At 60.8% G+C, this 16928-nt stretch overlaps 1 protein-coding gene across 1 annotated transcript in view; it reads right to left on the minus strand.

Moving 5' to 3' along the window:
• ADGRD1 (adhesion G protein-coupled receptor D1) overlaps positions 1 to 16928 on the minus strand; it is a 124021-nt gene that overhangs the window by 22227 nt on the left and 84866 nt on the right. Inside the window, exons 17-19 of the mRNA XM_034637898.1 lie at positions 3019 to 3122; positions 1340 to 1631; positions 68 to 159 (exon numbers count right to left, since the gene is read on the minus strand). Coding sequence (XP_034493789.1) covers positions 68 to 159; positions 1340 to 1631; positions 3019 to 3122 — 488 coding nt within the window. The remainder of the gene's footprint in view (positions 1 to 67; positions 160 to 1339; positions 1632 to 3018; positions 3123 to 16928) is intronic.

Genomic DNA, 16928 nt, shown 5'->3' on the forward strand with positions numbered 1-16928 from the left:
GGGAGGCAGGTGTCATGTGCACAGCGCTCATCCCTAGGGCCCCTTCCCGGGGGAGCCACCCGCCCACCAGCCACTCCAGGACTGGCCCCCAGGGTCACTCTCCGTCTGCCGTGGGGTTCTTCCCACGGGCACATCCCTCCAGCAGGACCGCTTGGTGCCCTGTCCCAGGGCTTCAGACACGTGAGACCCCGGGGTCCCCACCAGGGTGATGGGAGCCACTGCAGACCTGCTTCTCCTCCCGCGGCCTTCATGTGAAGGGGCCTCGTCTCTGGCGGGGTCATGGGGAGCTCGTACAGGCATCATCCGCATCACCCAAGTGCTTGATCTTAATTTGGAATTCCGGGCCCCACACAGAGCCACAAGCCCAAACCTGTGTTCTAAGAAAACCCGGAGGGCTGACGCATCTGGAGAAGGAGGCTGGCACATGCCTGATCCCTCCACAGCACATGCAGGGCTTTTTAGATGCCCCTCCACGCCCTTAAACCTGCGAGGGAGGACCCTGCAGCCCAAGAGGGTGGCTCTCTCCCTCGGCAGCAGCCCCAGGACAGGCGGGTGGTGGCTGAGGACCTGTGCCCGATCCTCACTAGTGTAGGATAAAGAGCTCAGCCTGCATCAGCCAATCCTGTGTGAGTCTTAAGGCCGCTGACCTATACTGCTCTGTCCCCCAGAACCCGCCTCTCCTCTCCTGGTGGAAGCAAGCAAGGGTCTGCTGCTTCTTCCCACCGGCTGAGTTTCAAACCCACATCACGCCAAGCCTGGATCATATCAGTTTTAGCTCTTAACCTTCTGAGGTTCTAAGACTTCCTAGGTCCCCACTACAAAGGGCAGGGAAAAGGGGGGCCTGGGTCTTCGCGTCCCCCTTGCCGGCAGCCCCCGACCTCACCCTCAGCAAGCAGAGGTGGTGGGGGCTTTGTGCTCAGTGCAGCAGTGAAAAGCAAGACTGCAGGGGGCGAGACCCTTACCAGTCCCCCATCTAGAAGCAGGAGGCTAGCACGGCACTGCCTCCGTGGGCCTGTCTCCAGGATCAGAGGGCTGGTCTGTGTCAGCTCTCCGCATCACGCCCGGCACCCCACTAGGGCCGGACGGTGAGCTGACTCAGTGGGAGTGCCAGCATCTCTGCTACTGAGCGGACCGTGGGCAGAGAACCCAGCTCAGGCAGGCTTTCTTCTTTTCTCTGTTTTAAAGATTTATTTATTTATTTATGTCACAGAGAGAGACAGAGAGGGGGGAACACAAGCAGGGGCAGAGGGAGAGACAGGCCTCCCGCTGAGCAAGGAGCCCAATGCAGGGCTCAATCCCAGGACCCTGCTGGGATCATGACCTGAGCTGAAGGCAGACGCTTAATGACTGAGCCACCCAGGCGCCCTGAGGCAGGCCTTCTTCTGTGCCTCTCCTGGACGAGCCCCTGCCCGACTGTCTGGAGGATGTGGTCTGAATTCGGAGTTGAAGAAACCAGCAGAAGGTGCCAGCCCCGGTGACACCAGAGGGAGAAAGGAGAGGGACAGAGGGGCCTACTCACTGTGCCAGGCGTGAAGCCAAAGCTGACCAGCAGGAGGATCTGGGCCACGAGGACGGCGAAGGACAGGTTGGCATGGATGTGGTAGCGCTGGTTCCGGATGGTGCTGACAGAACTGAGGGCGGAGAGGCGGCAGTGAGGCCCGGGCCCAGCGCCGCCACTGCTCTCCCTACCACAACCCCAAGGGCTGCCCAGATGCTGTCACTCCCTGCTCTGACACCTCAGTGGCTCCCTATTGCTCTTGGAAAGGAACCAGCTCCTTCCACAGGCTTTGGCCCTGCATGGTCTGCCCCCTGCTTCCCCCTTCCGGCCCCTGCTCTGACTCAGCCCATTCCTTGCTCTCTCTCCCACTCACAATGCCCCATTCTGGCTCACAAGCACCCCAGTCCTCTCCAGGCTGCGGCCCTCACACCAGCCATGCTTCCCTGGGAGAGGACTTCCGCTGGCCTGGAAGTGTGTGCTCCTGCCCCCCCCCCACCACTCCCACCTTCCCTACTCCGTGTCCTGTCCTCTGAGCTGCCTGCCTGCCTGTCTGTGGTGGGCTTCCTAAGCAAAGCTGGGGGACGAGGGAACCGAAGGACTAATGTCTCAGCTCAACGCTGGTGCGGGCTCCTCCTGCCTGGCTCGACAGCCGCCACCCCTGCCCCCCACAGTTCCTGGAGTTCTGGGGAGCTGAGGGCCTCTCCCTGCAGATCGTGCTGTAGCCTCCGACCTGGGACCCCACAGTCACAGCCAGGCCGGGTGCTGGGTGTCCTCAGAGAACCAGACCAGGTGAGGAGGGGTGCTGGGTTCCAGGAGGCACCCCTGAAGCATCATTTCCCTTGCAGAGGAGGGGAGATAAGCTCCTAAGCACCCCCAGAGGGAGGGGCCCCATCCCATGTGAGGCCAACAACCCTGAGCCACGGCCAGCGTGTCCTCACAGTCATCTGTCCACATGGACAGTGCTCACTTCAGTTTTCCATCCTAGTTCAGTGAGGGCTGCAGAGGGACTCAGCTGCCACCCTCCCCTGGGGGCTGCACAGACTTCCTTGAGCTCTGACCACATGTGGCTTCAGCTGGGAGGGGCAGGGGGCCTCCTGGGAAAGGGCCTTCCTATGTTTCCAGCTGACACCAGGGATCCCCCCCACAGAGCTGTGGCTTTGATGTCTTGGGGTAGGGGGTCCTCCGTTCTGGCTCTCGCCAGCCCAAAGGCCAGAAAGCCTATTTCCAGCTTATCTAAAGCAAGGTGCCCTCCAATCTCACAGCCCCTCCTGCCTCCCTCCTCTCTCTTCTCCAGCACCCCAACCCATCCCTGCATCCCAGATCTCAGGACGAAAAGTGACTTTGGAACACCTGTCCAGCTGGGATGTGCCACGAGCACCAGGCATTCGCCACCTCGCCAGGACACATGCCGGCGGGAAAGCCAAGTGGGGCAGGCTTGCACTGACATTTACCCAAGGGCGCCAGACCTCCCCGGACATGGACACGGACACAGACATGGGAGACAGCAGAGGATGACTCACGAGAGCATGGCAAAGGTGACCAGCGTGAGCACCAGGCAGACCAGGGACACGGAGCAGCCAATGTACGTAATGGACGAGAGTGCCACCTTGTGTCCACGCGTGAGCTGTGTGGGAAGCAGAGCAGAGATGTCCGCACTGCTCCAGGTCCTGGAGGCCGGAGGTACTGGGCTCCCACTGGAGAGGCTCCCAGGGCTGGTGCACAGCTGACCATCAGGCAGCCGCTGTCCCAGCGTGCATGGGGTGGGGATCAACGGGTCCTGCCTCTCTCCCAGATGCCGTTACCAGCACCCACGAGGTCCAGTCCCTTGGCATCAGCCCTCGGATTTTGCTGGAACGCTCCCCCCAATCACTCAGATTCCACCACCCCTCCAGCTTCTGTCCTGCTAATGCCTAACCCCTGCCCTCCCAATCCATTCCCACACCTGCCGCCCAGCCTTACCTCCTGGTAGTCTAGCTGGCAGCACCCAGGATGGATTAAGACCCAGACCCAGGAGCCATAGAGGACAGTTTAAGACCCGGGAGGGGGCCGACTCTTCCCTGAGGATCCCCTGGATTTACACGTCGAAAGCGCATAGAGCCGAGCCAGGGACGTGAGCCGAGCTGTCTGAGTTCGTGCAGTCGGCTACTATCCCTGATGCCCACCGGCACGGAAGTTGGTAAACAAACTGGATGCAAAGCCATGAAGGACGGTGAGACAAGCCACAGCTCACCTAGCGGCACAACCCCAGGTGGTGGTGCCCTCGGCTCTGGGAGCTGGAGCCTCAGATCACACTCACTTGACCCTGGGCTCCCTAACACTCCATGCTCCCCGAACCACGCACCTAAGAGACCAGCTTCCCCACGCCTGTCCCTGCAGAGGCCGCTGCGGGGCTTCCTCCTGTATCTGCATCAGAGACCCAGCCAGAGACCCTCCCCATCGCAGATGCCCGGGTGCGCCAGACATCAAGGTCCCTCCAACCTCAGCCTCGACACCCTGGGGCCTTGGCCTCGGCTAAGCCCCCCTGCCCTGCTCATCAGGATGTAATCAGGAACAAAAGGGGGCAGCGTCCGGAAGGACTGTGGGCCCCGGGGGGGCTCCAATTCCGCAGACCGGGGACGGTAAGTGCGTTGTGCAGAGCAGTCTGGGAGCCAGCAGGACTACGCCTGAGGATGGACAACTTAATGGGCTTTCCTTCTTCCAGATCTGTGAGTCACCGTGGTCAACTCACTCCCCAGGGGCTACAAAGCACTTTAGAGCCTTGACAGGATGGAGGCGGGGAAGAAGCCTGGAGCCCACACCCTAGATGCAGGAGGGGGCAAGCCCTCATTAGTCGCCGCCTTTGGCCCACACCAATTCCCTAAACAGGAGGAATGCACAGGGGCCGGTGTGTTCCTACAGCAACATTCTCGGCCACATCCCAGGACCCGGCCCCCCAGCTTCCCCCTCTGCAGATAAGTGGCCAGAGGCTTTCGGATTCCTCAGGTGGCCCAGGAAGGTGAACATGAATTGTTCCTAGTGCCGCCCTCGCACACCACGCGGCCTGAGACTCCAGCTCCTGCAACGTGTTGTGAGCAGGGCTCCCTGGACTGGTGCCTCTGGTGTTAGGAACCAGGAGGCAGAGCCGCATTCTCTGTCCCTCTCACGACTCCAGGGGAATACGAGCAGTGTAAGTCTTCTGAGAAGTCCTGCAGGTGAAACCCAAACATTTAGCTGTTTGCCTTGGCACTTCTCGCACCCTCTGGGAGACAAGAGGAGACGCTGCGCCACACCCCCAGAGACAGTTCTGGAAGAAGTGCTCTTACAGAGAAGATGTTTTTGGGAATAAAACCACATATGAAATGCTAATATTAAACTGGACTGTCCTCTTTCTTTGCTGTCATAGATAAATGAAAAGTCTCGTTGTCACCACCACAAAGACCTCTGCCTGGAGACAGAGGGAAGGAGCAGATTCAAGGGCTTACGGACAGAGCCTGACCTCTTTGCAGGAACCGAGGTCCACCTCGGCAGCACTCAGCACGTGGAAATGAATGTCACAGCCACAGAAACATGAGCATGTGAAGGGTGAGGGCACTGCCTGGCTCCATGACACCTTCACCCCGGGGCCTCTGGAACGTCCTCTCCCCAGTCTGGCCCTGAGCTGGCGCCCTCCACATGAATCTCCATGCCACCCCATCATCACCTGGGCCTTTCTCCCCTGAGATGGACAGCTTACTCTGACGGAGCTCTTACTGCCTCACGACCAAGGCTGGGAGAAGCTGGCGCCCACAGGTGTCCCCTGAATGCTGGGGGCGGGAGGAGCTCTCGGCTTGTCCCCCGGCTCCCTCGCTGATCCTCCACGGAAGATGCCCATGACCCATATCAGCACGCACACCTGTCTTCTACAGACAGCAGGACTTTGCCTCTGTCGCTCACAGGCGTGTGGGGAGGCCCCAGGGGCGGAGGTGGGTGGGTTCACAGCCCCAAGCACAAGCTTCCCCGCCTCTCTGCTCGCCCTCTGCACCCCAAGCTTCTGATAAACAGGGTCCAGCCCTAGCCTCGGACCCACAGCTACCCAGGCCGACCATCAACCAACCAGAAGGCTGGGAGGTTGGGCCAGGAAGAAGGTCACAGCCCTAACTGGGCGCGTGCTGCATACAGGCAGCGAACCCTTACAGCAGCCCTGTGGGTGGGCACCACCGTTCTCACTTGCAGAGGGGAGACTGCACAGCGAGTAGGGGCGGCACTGGGCCCCAACAAGCATGCATCGAGCACCACTGTGTGCCACGCACGGAGCTCACACTGGAGTGGGGAAGCAGGCAAATGCACGGGTGAACAAACAAGGTCATTAGTTCCTGCTTGGACAAGGCCGGGACAGACACAAACAGGGACCACGCACAGAGGACAGAGATGCGGGTGGCGGCTCTCTGAGGGTCCTCTGGGTCCCTCCTCCATCCTCGGAGCCCATGTATCCCCAAGTGCTGTTGGTGCCTCTGCTAACCCAGCCCGCATACCCTCTCTTTCTCCTCAATTCCCAGAGCCCCCACCTTTGCCCCCGAGCTCCTCTCTACCCCCCAGTGCATCGGAGCCACACTCAGTCCGGTCTCCACTGGGCAGGACATCACCCCAGCTCACTCCCTCCACGGCCCCTGCCCCAGATGGGACCCACATTCCTTCCCTCGGCCCTGCTTCTCTGCCTTACCCCCTGGTTGCTCTGGCACGGGCTCCAGACAGGAAAGCTGGACCCACCCAGTGATTCAGTGGATGGGCTTCGACGTGGGACTAGGGTCACAAGGGTGTGGGAGTCCCTGGAAAACCAAAGCCATGATGCACCCCGGGGAATGGGCACAGCCTGCACCCCTGTGGGGCAGGAAGGTCAAGGCGAGGAGGGAACAGGAGCTGAGCCTGGGGTGGGGCCAGGGAGGAAGACTGTACCGCTGGGGCAGGGACACAGAGGGGACCCAGCCGAGGCCAGGAGCACCTGGCAGACAGCAGAGCGGCATCACACCAGTGCCTGTCTCTCGTCGGCTGGACTGGCAGGGAGGCCAGTTGTCAAGGGAACCTAAGGCCGAGCAGAGTGAAGGACAAGCCGGGACCAAGCAGCTCCCTTGCCGGGGCGCCCCCAGCTGTGCACACACTCAGCCCTTCACTGCTCCTGACCCACATGGCTTTCTCTGCCCCCACCCTGGCTCTTTCCCGACGTCCAGTCTCCCTGGCTGCTGAGCCAGCAATCCCTCAGACCATCTCTCTGACCCCAGCTGAGCCATACATCTTCGTGCAGCCCGTGGACAGCAGGGGCCTCCAGGGTTCCGTGACAGTCCCTGGGCTTCACCGGCTGTAGCCCTGCAGGAATACACGGCCAGCTTCCCCGGCACAGAGTCCAGGCTGCAGGCGCATGTCATGTTCCAGGGATGGGAACGAGTCCACAGCCCTGAGGACAGCAGAAACTAGCTCCCCGGCCGGCAGAGGGGCACTGCTGGAGTCCGACTGGCACCCACAGGCCTGCATCAGCTGGGGCCTCCCCCCTACACCCCCTGCACAGAGATGTGGCTCCTGTGTCTTTAAGAAGACCTGTGACTTGCCATGGTCAGGCCAGCTACCTCATTAAAGGACTGAGCTGGGGGTGGAGCACTGAACCGAGACACCCCGTTACCCAGGCCACCCACCCGCGGGCACAGCTGGTTCTGCACAGACACCACTGCAGCCATTCAAAGAGCGGGAAATTTCATTCAGGGAAGTGTTGACACAGGGAAGGGGAGGCGCAGTGGAGCTGAAGGAGAAATCCAGGCAGGAATCACAACAGGAGCCCCTCCCCTGGCAGGAGGGCCGAGCCCGAGGCCATGGTCACTGGGAAAAGCTGGACCAGGAGCCGGAGGAGACACGGCCACTGCCGGGAAAGCTGCCTGTGGCACAGTGAGGGAAGGGGCGCCTGGCCTCATCCCCTCTCCCCGACATTCTGCCAGAGCCCCAGCTGACCAGACCCTGGCCAGCAGAGGTCAGCCTCCAGGGTGCAGACCCCAGCAGGGGAAGGGGGTGGGCCTGAGAGCGAAGGCCCAGCCCCAACACAACTGGGGCCTAGAGGATCAGGTCCCTGCTGTGCCTGCCCCGAGGCCACCACGCCGTGGCCCTGCCCCCAAGGCTGGTGATGGGGCTGGGAGACGGAAGCTGCGTGATCCCCCGCTTTACACGTGGCGCAGGGAGTGGGAGGCAGCGGCAAGGGCCACTTCAACACTGCTGCGAAGCACGTACGTTCTGGTGGGAGAGGCCTGTACCTCGGGGAGGCATGGGCCTGACCCGCAGCCACCAGACACTGGCTGCAGGAGGGGGCGGGCGCAGGCCCCGAACACGGTAGCTGTGAGCATTTGTGCACATTTAAAGCTGCACGCTGCCTGGCCTGCAACCCCACTGTGGGGACGCACTCACAAACACAGACGTGTCCTGGGCTGCGGACACCTGACCGGCTATCTGTGGAGGGGGAGCCATCAGCGGCAGTCCAGCAAGAGTTAAAACAAATGAGGCCAGTCTGCGGGCTGAGGCTGAGGGGGAACCACCTCTGAGACGCACTGGCACTGGCCAGTCTCTCCCCTGCACTACCCTCTGTGGCAGGACCAGGGGCCGCAGGCACAGGGAGCCAGGAGCCAGGTGAGGGGGATGGCCTGGCATTCCCCCTCTGCTCCCCGGGCAGCAGCGTCTTCCACATGTGTCTCATCTGTAGGACACGGACCAGCACCAGCCTGGGAAGAGCCCTCAGGCTCCTGCAGGGCCCCTCGCTCCCCTGCCGGCTGGGCAGGGCAGCCCCACCTCTCCCCTCGGCTCCCCCCACCACAATGCAGAGTCATAACGGTTCTGACCACACAAGGTGAACACACGTGGCTCCCACATCATAGCCTCCGTCTCCCCACTCAGCCTGGCAGCCCAGAGCCACCCGCCCCGACCCCATACCAAGCCCCTGGCCTCCAGTCCCTCACATCAGACCCTCCCAGATGGAGACGCCCCTGCCCCAGCCACCGCCCCCACCTGCAGCCTGAGTAGCAAAGGCTCCTGAGGCCACAGTCAGCGTCCCTCTGCAGGGCAGCCCAGCCCCCAACAGTAGCACAGCACACACTTCTTCCAGAAGAGTCTACGGTAAATGAGGTAAATGAAGCAATGGCCAGGTCTGGTGGCAGGAGAGGGTCCTGACTCCAGCGAGGTACCATCTCCAGGACTGCAGGGCCTGGCCGATGGAAAAGCTGAGCTCCCAGCAGCACCCAGCCAGCGGCTGCCTCCAGAGTGTGGTTTTCTCCCTGATGTTCCTATCCCACCTCTGCGGCCTGTTTCCACACATCCTGGGTGAGCACAGGGGTCTCCCTGCATGACTGGGTCCTGAGGGGAGATACGGGGCTGCAGCACCCCAGAGAGGCAGCAAGGCCACCAGGGGGAACAGCCCTGGGAGCCTGGGAGGGAGACAGGCAGAAAGGGGATGGGATGGGAGGGGGTGGCGGGGGGGGGGGAGGAGCACATCCACNGGAGCACATCCACAGGGAAACAGGTCCCCCAGGGGCCCAGGACTCCACCATCCCTCAAAAGAATGAATGTAAAGGGCCGGACAGCGTGGGAAGGCTCGGTCCTGACTCGGGCTGGCTGCGCCACAGCCCACTCCTGCTCTTCTGGGACATCACCAAGCTCCTTGGGCTGGCCCCTCAGCCACCGGGTCACCCCTGGGCACCCTCATGCTCATTTGGACGTCACTGTCACTTCAGTTACGCTGGGTGCTTGGGGCTCAGTTCTCGGGGCTGGGTGCTTAGAGCTCAGTACTCAGGGTAAGTCCCAGATGGGGAAGCAGAGGCTCAGGGAGGCACTTGCAGAAGGCCACGCGGTGTATCAGGAGAGGGACCCTGGGCATCTGGCTGACCGGTGGCCAGAGTGGGGCCACTGCTGAGCGCACCCCAGCGATGGGGACGGGGCCACACACAGTAGGTGCGTATCAGAAGTTGCTTGAGTGACAGGCACACAGGGAGACCGAGCAAGGAACCTGCTTCCCGATGGTGAACCGGGTACGTCTGAGACACGCAGCAGGACCAGAGACACAGCTCCCAGAGGGGGCACTCCAGCAGCCCCAGCCATACCCTGCAATTAGGTCCTCGTGCTGCAGCACCCCCCCCACCCTGCCCGGAGGCCAGAGCCTTTGAGTGGCTTCAGGCAGGGGCCCCTGACAGGATGGCTGCTGAGTGTGCGTCCCGTGGCTGTGGGCCCAGGGTGCACGAGGGGCCCTGAGGGATGGGGGTGCTGCGGAAGCGAGACCCTTGTACACACTGGTGCACACACTCCCCCCAGCTCCAGCTTCAGGAGGTGTGGTGTGTCCCCGCGGTGCCCTTCCTTCCCCACCCTGGGGCTAGATTTAGAAATGCCCAGAAAAGTCTGGAGTTTGCTTCAGGACATGGGCTCCTCTGAGTCACAGACCACAGACTCCAAGGCCCCAGGGGAGGCATTTTACATAAATTCATGAGGCCAGCTAGGAGTGTGCATATTTCATATCCAAGTGGAACTCTGGTTCCAGAAAGAAATACTTCCATCTTCTGTTTTTTTCCAAAAACCCCAAGTAGTGGGTATATCCTTTTCCCACCCTAGGAGAGAGCGAGCAAGGCGCTGCTGTCTCCCTAGGAGCAGAACAGCACCCCTGCCGAAGGAGGGAGGCAGGGCCCAGCAGGGGAGGGCGGTAGGAGTTGCTGGGACTGCGGTAAAATGCAGCTCCGCCCCGGCCTGCTGGGGGCAGCAGCTGCTTGGTCTGGAAGCTCCAGGGAGCCGGACCTTTTTTTTTCTATGAAAACCAAAATCCAAAATTTTAAATAATTTCTCTGACTTCTGAAATTTTGACAGACGGGCTAAAGGAATCATGCTGACTGGCCAGCCTCCGGACCAGGGTCTGTGGCTCTTTCTTACTGAGCTGCTCCCTTGCTGTGACCCCCTCCCAAGTCTGCACCCGGGGAAGGCGAGGGGCTCCCGGGGACTGGCTTTCCCTGCTGCACCTGTCCTGGCACAGGGCTCCCACTGCTCCCTCCCCAGCACAAATGCCCCTCCTGGGCCGCTCCCAAAGGACCCGTTGAAGGAGCCAAGCAGGGGCGAGGGGGCTGCAGGAGACGAGCAGGGACGTGGCCGCATGTGGAGCCAGTGCACTGAGGGGGCCTCTGGCTTCCACCAGCTCAGGGGCTGTGCCCACCAGTGTACAAACAGACTGTCGCCCTGGAATGTGAACCTTGGGTGGGGATCCCAGAAGTAGGTGGGACTGACTTGTCTCTAAGGCTTCCGTCATGTCAGCCCCTCACCTTTCCCTTCCTAGGAGTCCCATCTCTAAGTCAGCCACTGAAGCCACCGTGGCTCCCATAGGCGCTGGGGTGATCCAAGCTCCACCCCTTCCTGGGTCCAGCTGGGCCAGCCCACCACAGCGTCCACCACTGCGGACCTGGTTCCTCCCTCCCTGGTGCCCCTGCTGGCCAGTCCTGAGAGGTGACAGTTCCAGCGCCTGCCTCCCTGCCCTGGTCTCTGGAGAACAGGTCGGCGTGAGTCAGCCTCCCTCCTCGCACAGCCACACTTGGCATCCTGGTGTCCAGAGAGGGGAAGCCCTCTCCTGCAGAACGGACCTACTCCTTCATGCACGGTTCGCACCACACACCGTCCCGCGGCCTCTGCCCAGCACCAGCTCCAGGCCACTGGGTGTGCAGAAGCAGGGGACCAGACATGCTCTCAAAGCCCCCGTGCCCGAGAGCAGAGCTTACAATCCGCCTCTTCAGGCTGCTCACCCTACCGTTCAGCCACACAGACGCACGCACGGGGACACAGCTCAGCAGCTTCAGCCCAGCGGCTCCCGACCCTGCGGACAGCCGGACGGCACCTTGTTCCCTTCCCTGATCACACGCTGCAACATGACCTCACATGGGGGACCTCGTACGGCTTTGTAAAGATGGCGTGTTTGGGGGCCGCTGGGGAGCTCAGTCGGTGGAGCCCCTGACTCTCGATTTCAGCTCCGGTCATGATTTCAGGGTCGTGGGATCGAGCCCCGTGTCGGGCTCCGCACTCATCGTGGAGCCTGCTTGGGATTCTCTCTCCCTCTCTCACTGCCCTTCCTGCTCATGCTCGCGCACTCTCTCTCTCAAATAAATAAATAAAACCTTTAAAAAAGACGCAGAGATGGGATGTTTGTATGCCACTCTGCATCCTGCCCTTGTCACGTGACGACGCCTTGGCAGTCCCTCCAGGTCAGCCGGCACTGTCACAACGCACTCCCACAACTGCACATGGGCTCTTGACGGAACCGTTTTACTAACACAGAGGCGCGGAGGTGCGCCGTCCTCCATGGCTGGGAGGGGTCGGAGCCCACGCGCTTCCTAGCGTTAGGCTCGCTAACACTTTCGTTGTTCTGTTACGCCCGCGACAAATAGGGTTGGAGATAGTATTTTACTTTACACTCTTACATATTATCTTCTCTCTGATTCTTTGGATTCTACGAGGCAGATTCTCGGGGGTGTACTGAAAAGTCATGGTCTGTTCTGAGCTCTCTGTTCCAATGATCTGCCTTTCTGGACTTCTGTGGACACCACGTTGTTCTGGCCACAGGAGCTTCACGGGAGCTGCTCTGTGCCATGCAAAGTCTCTCCTATGCTTTTCCTTAATTTTCTTGACTACTCTTAAAACATACTGCTCCAAAATTAACCTGAAGATAATTTTATCCAATAGGAGAAAACGAATTTCTTAGGATTCTTCCTGGATTTGGGGCCACTAATTTTAAAGTGCAGAAAGTGAGTTTCAGGGAGGTGCCTGGCCAGCACACCTGGTCATGGTGGCGGCCCAGATCTGCGGGCATGAATGCAGGGGCTCACCCCCCAACCCTGTCTGAAACACATGCACCCCGGGAAGTCAGAAGCCCCCAGCGGTGGAGCTGTGTTTCTGTGATTCACACTGACTACAGAGTCACCCGTTCTCGTCCACTGCTGGAGGAGGTGCGCATGGGAACAGGGTCCCCAGAGAGCAGTGTAAGTGCCCCAGAACCCGGCCAGGAAGTCATCCCACAGCAGAGAGGGCTGGGCCGCGCGACGCTGAGCTGCCAGAACTAGCCGAGGACGGAAGCCAGCTTAGTGCTGGTGACTGGTCAAGCCCCCTGAGGGCCAGGGCTCCTGGTCTCGTGGGTGTGGCCAGGACGAGGCAGGGGTGTGGGCACCCAAGGGGACACACTGTGGGCAGGAGAGGGGTGGCCCCGAGCCCTGCTTGCAGCGTGGCACCCTGTGTGGGGGCCACACGCATGTGGAGAGGGGAGTGTTTCCGGGAGGAGGGGAGACACTGGAACAGGCATGGCCTCGCAGAGGTGGCAGCAGTAGAGCAGGAGACGGTGGGCGGCACTGCCTTCCTCAAAACCCTTCCTGCCACCTGATGGCTTAAAACCCACGTGACTCAGCTACCCCGTTAACGGAAGCGATTCCTAACAGAAGAACATGGGGTCAGATGGAGTAATGACCACCGGAGCCGGCCAGCCTCAGCTGGGGTGACTGATGCTCTGGGTCAAGGGGGCCCCATAAAGCAGCTACTGGGGGACCCTGTGGGGCCAGCACTTGGTGGGTGGGAGGGGATCCAGGCCTGTTCCTCACTTGCTGTGGCAGGAGTGCAAAGTGTGGTGTCCCCCACCCTGGGGTCGTGGTTGGCTGAGCCCCTCACTGCTGACCAACAGTGGGGGCCCCACATCACACTCCCCCACAGAGAAGAGTGAGCAGAGCAAGGCCTGGAACATCCCTCCATGTCCCAGCCCAGCCACCCCAGGCTCTACGCAGAGGGGTTCCTCGGAGGCCCTGCTGGGGCGCGGGCCAGGGCAGACCCGCGGAAGGACGGCGGGTGCGGCCGTGAGCTCAAGGAGAAACCCTGGAACAGGACACCCCCTGCCAGAGCACTTGGGAAGACAGGGAAAAGCCATTGGTGCTGTTCTCACTAAATGAACTGAGCCATGATCCGGCATCTACTGGCGATAACTGCCGTAATTGTTTAAATGTTCCTGAGAACGTTCATTTTTAGCATGGGTAATTGTGAATCATTTTCAAATCAACCTTTCCTGGCAATGAGTAGATATGATTTGCTTCCACGAAGACACCCACGGACTGTCCAAATCTGGTGTCTCCTACATAGAGTGCTGACAGATTTGTATCCTAAATGCTCTGTGACCGGTTTTTTTTTTAGTCACTGGACTGAGCTGCCTGCCTCCCTCCCTGTCCCGCCAACTTCCCAAACCCAACTTCCTGCCCACACCCAGCACCCAGCAGCCCCTTTCACATCGCAGGGGCCCACAGCATGGACCTCATTCTCTGCGAGCAAAGGACCCAGAGGACCATCTAGAGGCTTGGTACCTGGCCTGGCTTTAGCATCTGGGGAGCGGAGCTGGAGCTGGGGCTCCGTGCCCGGGTGACCTTGGGCAAGTCTCAAGCGCTCACCTGTAACAGGAGGATGCCCGTCCTGCCCGACCAGCGCTCACAGGGGGTCTGCTCCCCTACCTCCATGACACCCTCTCTGCCCCGGACATTTGTGAAGCTCAGCTTTGCGCCCTGGCACTGTTCCCCAGAGCCCCCAGCCCCTTGCCTGTGTGCACCTGCTCCTTCCTCCCAGGCCCGCAAGGCTGCACCTCCTTCCTGAGGTTGTGCATCTGCACCAGCTTCTCCCGGAGGCCCTGTGGGCTGTGCCCTTCCTCACCCCATCCCGCCCCATGTGGCTCCCACATGCCCTCGATGCCACAGGACAGAGCATGCTCTGAAGTGCGCAGTGCCTGCGTCTCCACAGGGTCCCAAGCACTGTGATGTGTCTGCTGCTTTGCTCCCAAGCCCCAGAGCAGAGCCTTGAAGGCCTCGGGTAGCCACCTCGAATCCAATCCTTCGCTGTTGGATGAATGAAGGACCCCAGCCTATCCCCCTCTCTGGGCCTCACTGTCTCCACTCGGCCACCGCACCCTTGGACTGTCCCCACCCTACTGGCACATACATTCTGTGGATTGCTGACTCCTACGTGGCTCCCAGAGGGACACGACGGAGGCATATGGGCTGAGGCCCTGGCAAGACAGGCGGAGATGGAGACACAAGCCTCACAGCGGTGGTGCCCCCAACTCCCCCAGCCTGACCCCTGGTGACAAATGTTTGTGCAGAACAGGACAAGAAGGGATGAGGAGAGACCTGGAAGGGGTGGAATTTCAGAGGGCGCCAGATGGCACCCCATGCAGCCCAGGTAACTGAGGCCCTCTCTCCACTTCGGGGCACTCTGGGACCTTCTACTCCACCCCCCTCACTGTCCCCACACTGCTGGCACGGGCCCACCACCCTGACATCCCTGCAGCTAATGGTGCAAAGCCAGAGCGCACATCCCAACTCGGGCAGCGCCGGGCAGAAGCGCGGGGGGACAGGAGAGAAAGGGAGACAGAGGGCCCGGGGGGCGGGAACTAGAAGGGAAGGGGCACCTGTGACCTAAGGGCAGCTACTGCCCACACGTCGCTCCCACTGGGACTGCCTGGGGGTCACGGCTGACTGAACACAGATGTACCCCGCGGGGCACCAGGCAGGCCAATGGGCTCGCACCCCTGAAGCCTGTAACAGCACCATGCGTCCGAAGCTCTGAATGCTCTTGCTCGAGAGACACCTGACCTGGCGCTGCCCAGTTGTGCTCCACTCCCCTTGGCGACTCGGCGACTCTGAGTGATGGGCCCTGGGACGTTGGCACACCCCCATCCCCCGGAGCCTCATCACCAGCAGAGAGAAGGGGACCACCCAGCTCCGACTTGTGTGCTGTGCTGGTGTGTCTGCGCGGGGAGCGCATGGGGCACATGGCACCGCCCCCCCCCCCGCGCCCGTCCTCCTGGGGGTGGCTGGAAACTCCCTTCTCTATAAGCAATTCACAGTCTGGACGTAAAACCCACGGCACGTGCTGAAACAAAGGAGCCTCCCGGCCTCGCCGCCTCCACCCCAGACACCCCAGGCCCAGTCGTGCCTCCTGCATCTGCGCCTGCTGTTCCTTAGCCTAGAACATTCTCCTCTGCTGCTCCCCCGACCACACCACCAAAAGGCCTCTCCTTCCTCACGTGCACCGTCCACATCACCCCGCTCAGTCGTCCTTCACTTGCTGCTGCTTGAAGTCACCCATGTGCTTGCTAACCTGCTACCTGTCTTTCCCACTGGAATCCAAACTCCTCCAAAGCAAAACCTCATTGCTTTTCTTGTTTACAGCCGAACCCCCAGGGGAGGTGCTGAGAAGTGCTTGTTGAATGCCTGTGGATGAGGAATTGAAGCGTAGGTGCTGACCCTGGGGCCGCCAGGAGTCTCCACACCAGCCAAGACTCCACAGACCTGCGCGCGTTAGGTGCTCCGGGCCCTGCACCACAGAAACCAGGGAAGGGGTCTGTTCGGAAACAGACGTGCCCCCTGGAGTAGATGCACCAAGGGAGGGACATGGTGCAGCAGGAAGTGACAGGAGAGGGGCTGTGACCTCCAGACCCCAGTTCATTTCCACACACGACTCAGGGGTGTGGGCGCTCAGGGCACCTGCCCCCGTGTGTGTGTGCGGGGTGCACGACTCTGTGGAAGGGGGAGCCTCTGCTCAGCTGCTCCCTGTTCTGTGCAGCTCAGCATCCCCAAACCACGGACTCTTCAAGAGAAGCAGAAACGCAGAGTTATAAATAAGATTTTTCAATTTCCAAAACACAGTTTGGGATGAAACAAAATGTGTCTATATGGGTGCCTGGCTTTCCAGGGGCCTTCGGAGATCCTGGGACCAACCCCTATCTTCTCCCCATCCTCCTGCCTTCAGCACAGAAATTCAAGTTCCACTGGGGTCTAGAAGCCCATCGGGCCATCCACGCGCAGGGGTCAGAGACATAACAGCAGAGAAGATCCCACCCTGGGCATCTGCATTTTTAAAGAGTACATTTTTTTTTTCCCCTCTTCCAAGCTGTGCTTTCCTTAAACCAAGGAAATGAACGTCCAGCTCTTTGGGCCGATCACGCAGCCTGCCGATGAAATATTCCGATGCAGAAACACCTAACCCGGAGGGCCCTCTTCCACCCTCAACCCCAGGCTCCAGGGAAGGTCGTGGCCCCGTCTAGAGAGGAGGACAGATGCCCCCCCCCCCGCCACCGTGCTAGACTCTCCCCTCCCGACTCTCCCACAGCACTGAGGCTCCACGGCCCTGGGACCGAAGCCCCGGATGCTGGCACACAGGCCTTCTGCACGCGGGCCCTCAGCAAGGACCCAGGTCTGCACGGGTACTGCCTCGGGGAACTTGAAGCAAAAGTTTTGTTTTGTTTTGGTTTTTTTTGCTAAAAAATGTAGAGCTTCACAAATGTCCCCAATCACCGAGTCTCCCCGTTGAGTGGGGGCCACCCGTGTGCCCCGCCCGCAGCCTGAGGTCGGAAGGGCACGTTGTCGGGCTCGGGAACCCCGGCGTCTGGCTCGGGAACCCCGGC

This window comes from Ailuropoda melanoleuca, chromosome 12, assembly GCF_002007445.2.
Source record: "Ailuropoda melanoleuca isolate Jingjing chromosome 12, ASM200744v2, whole genome shotgun sequence".
NCBI classification, from domain to species: Eukaryota; Metazoa; Chordata; class Mammalia; order Carnivora; family Ursidae; genus Ailuropoda; species Ailuropoda melanoleuca.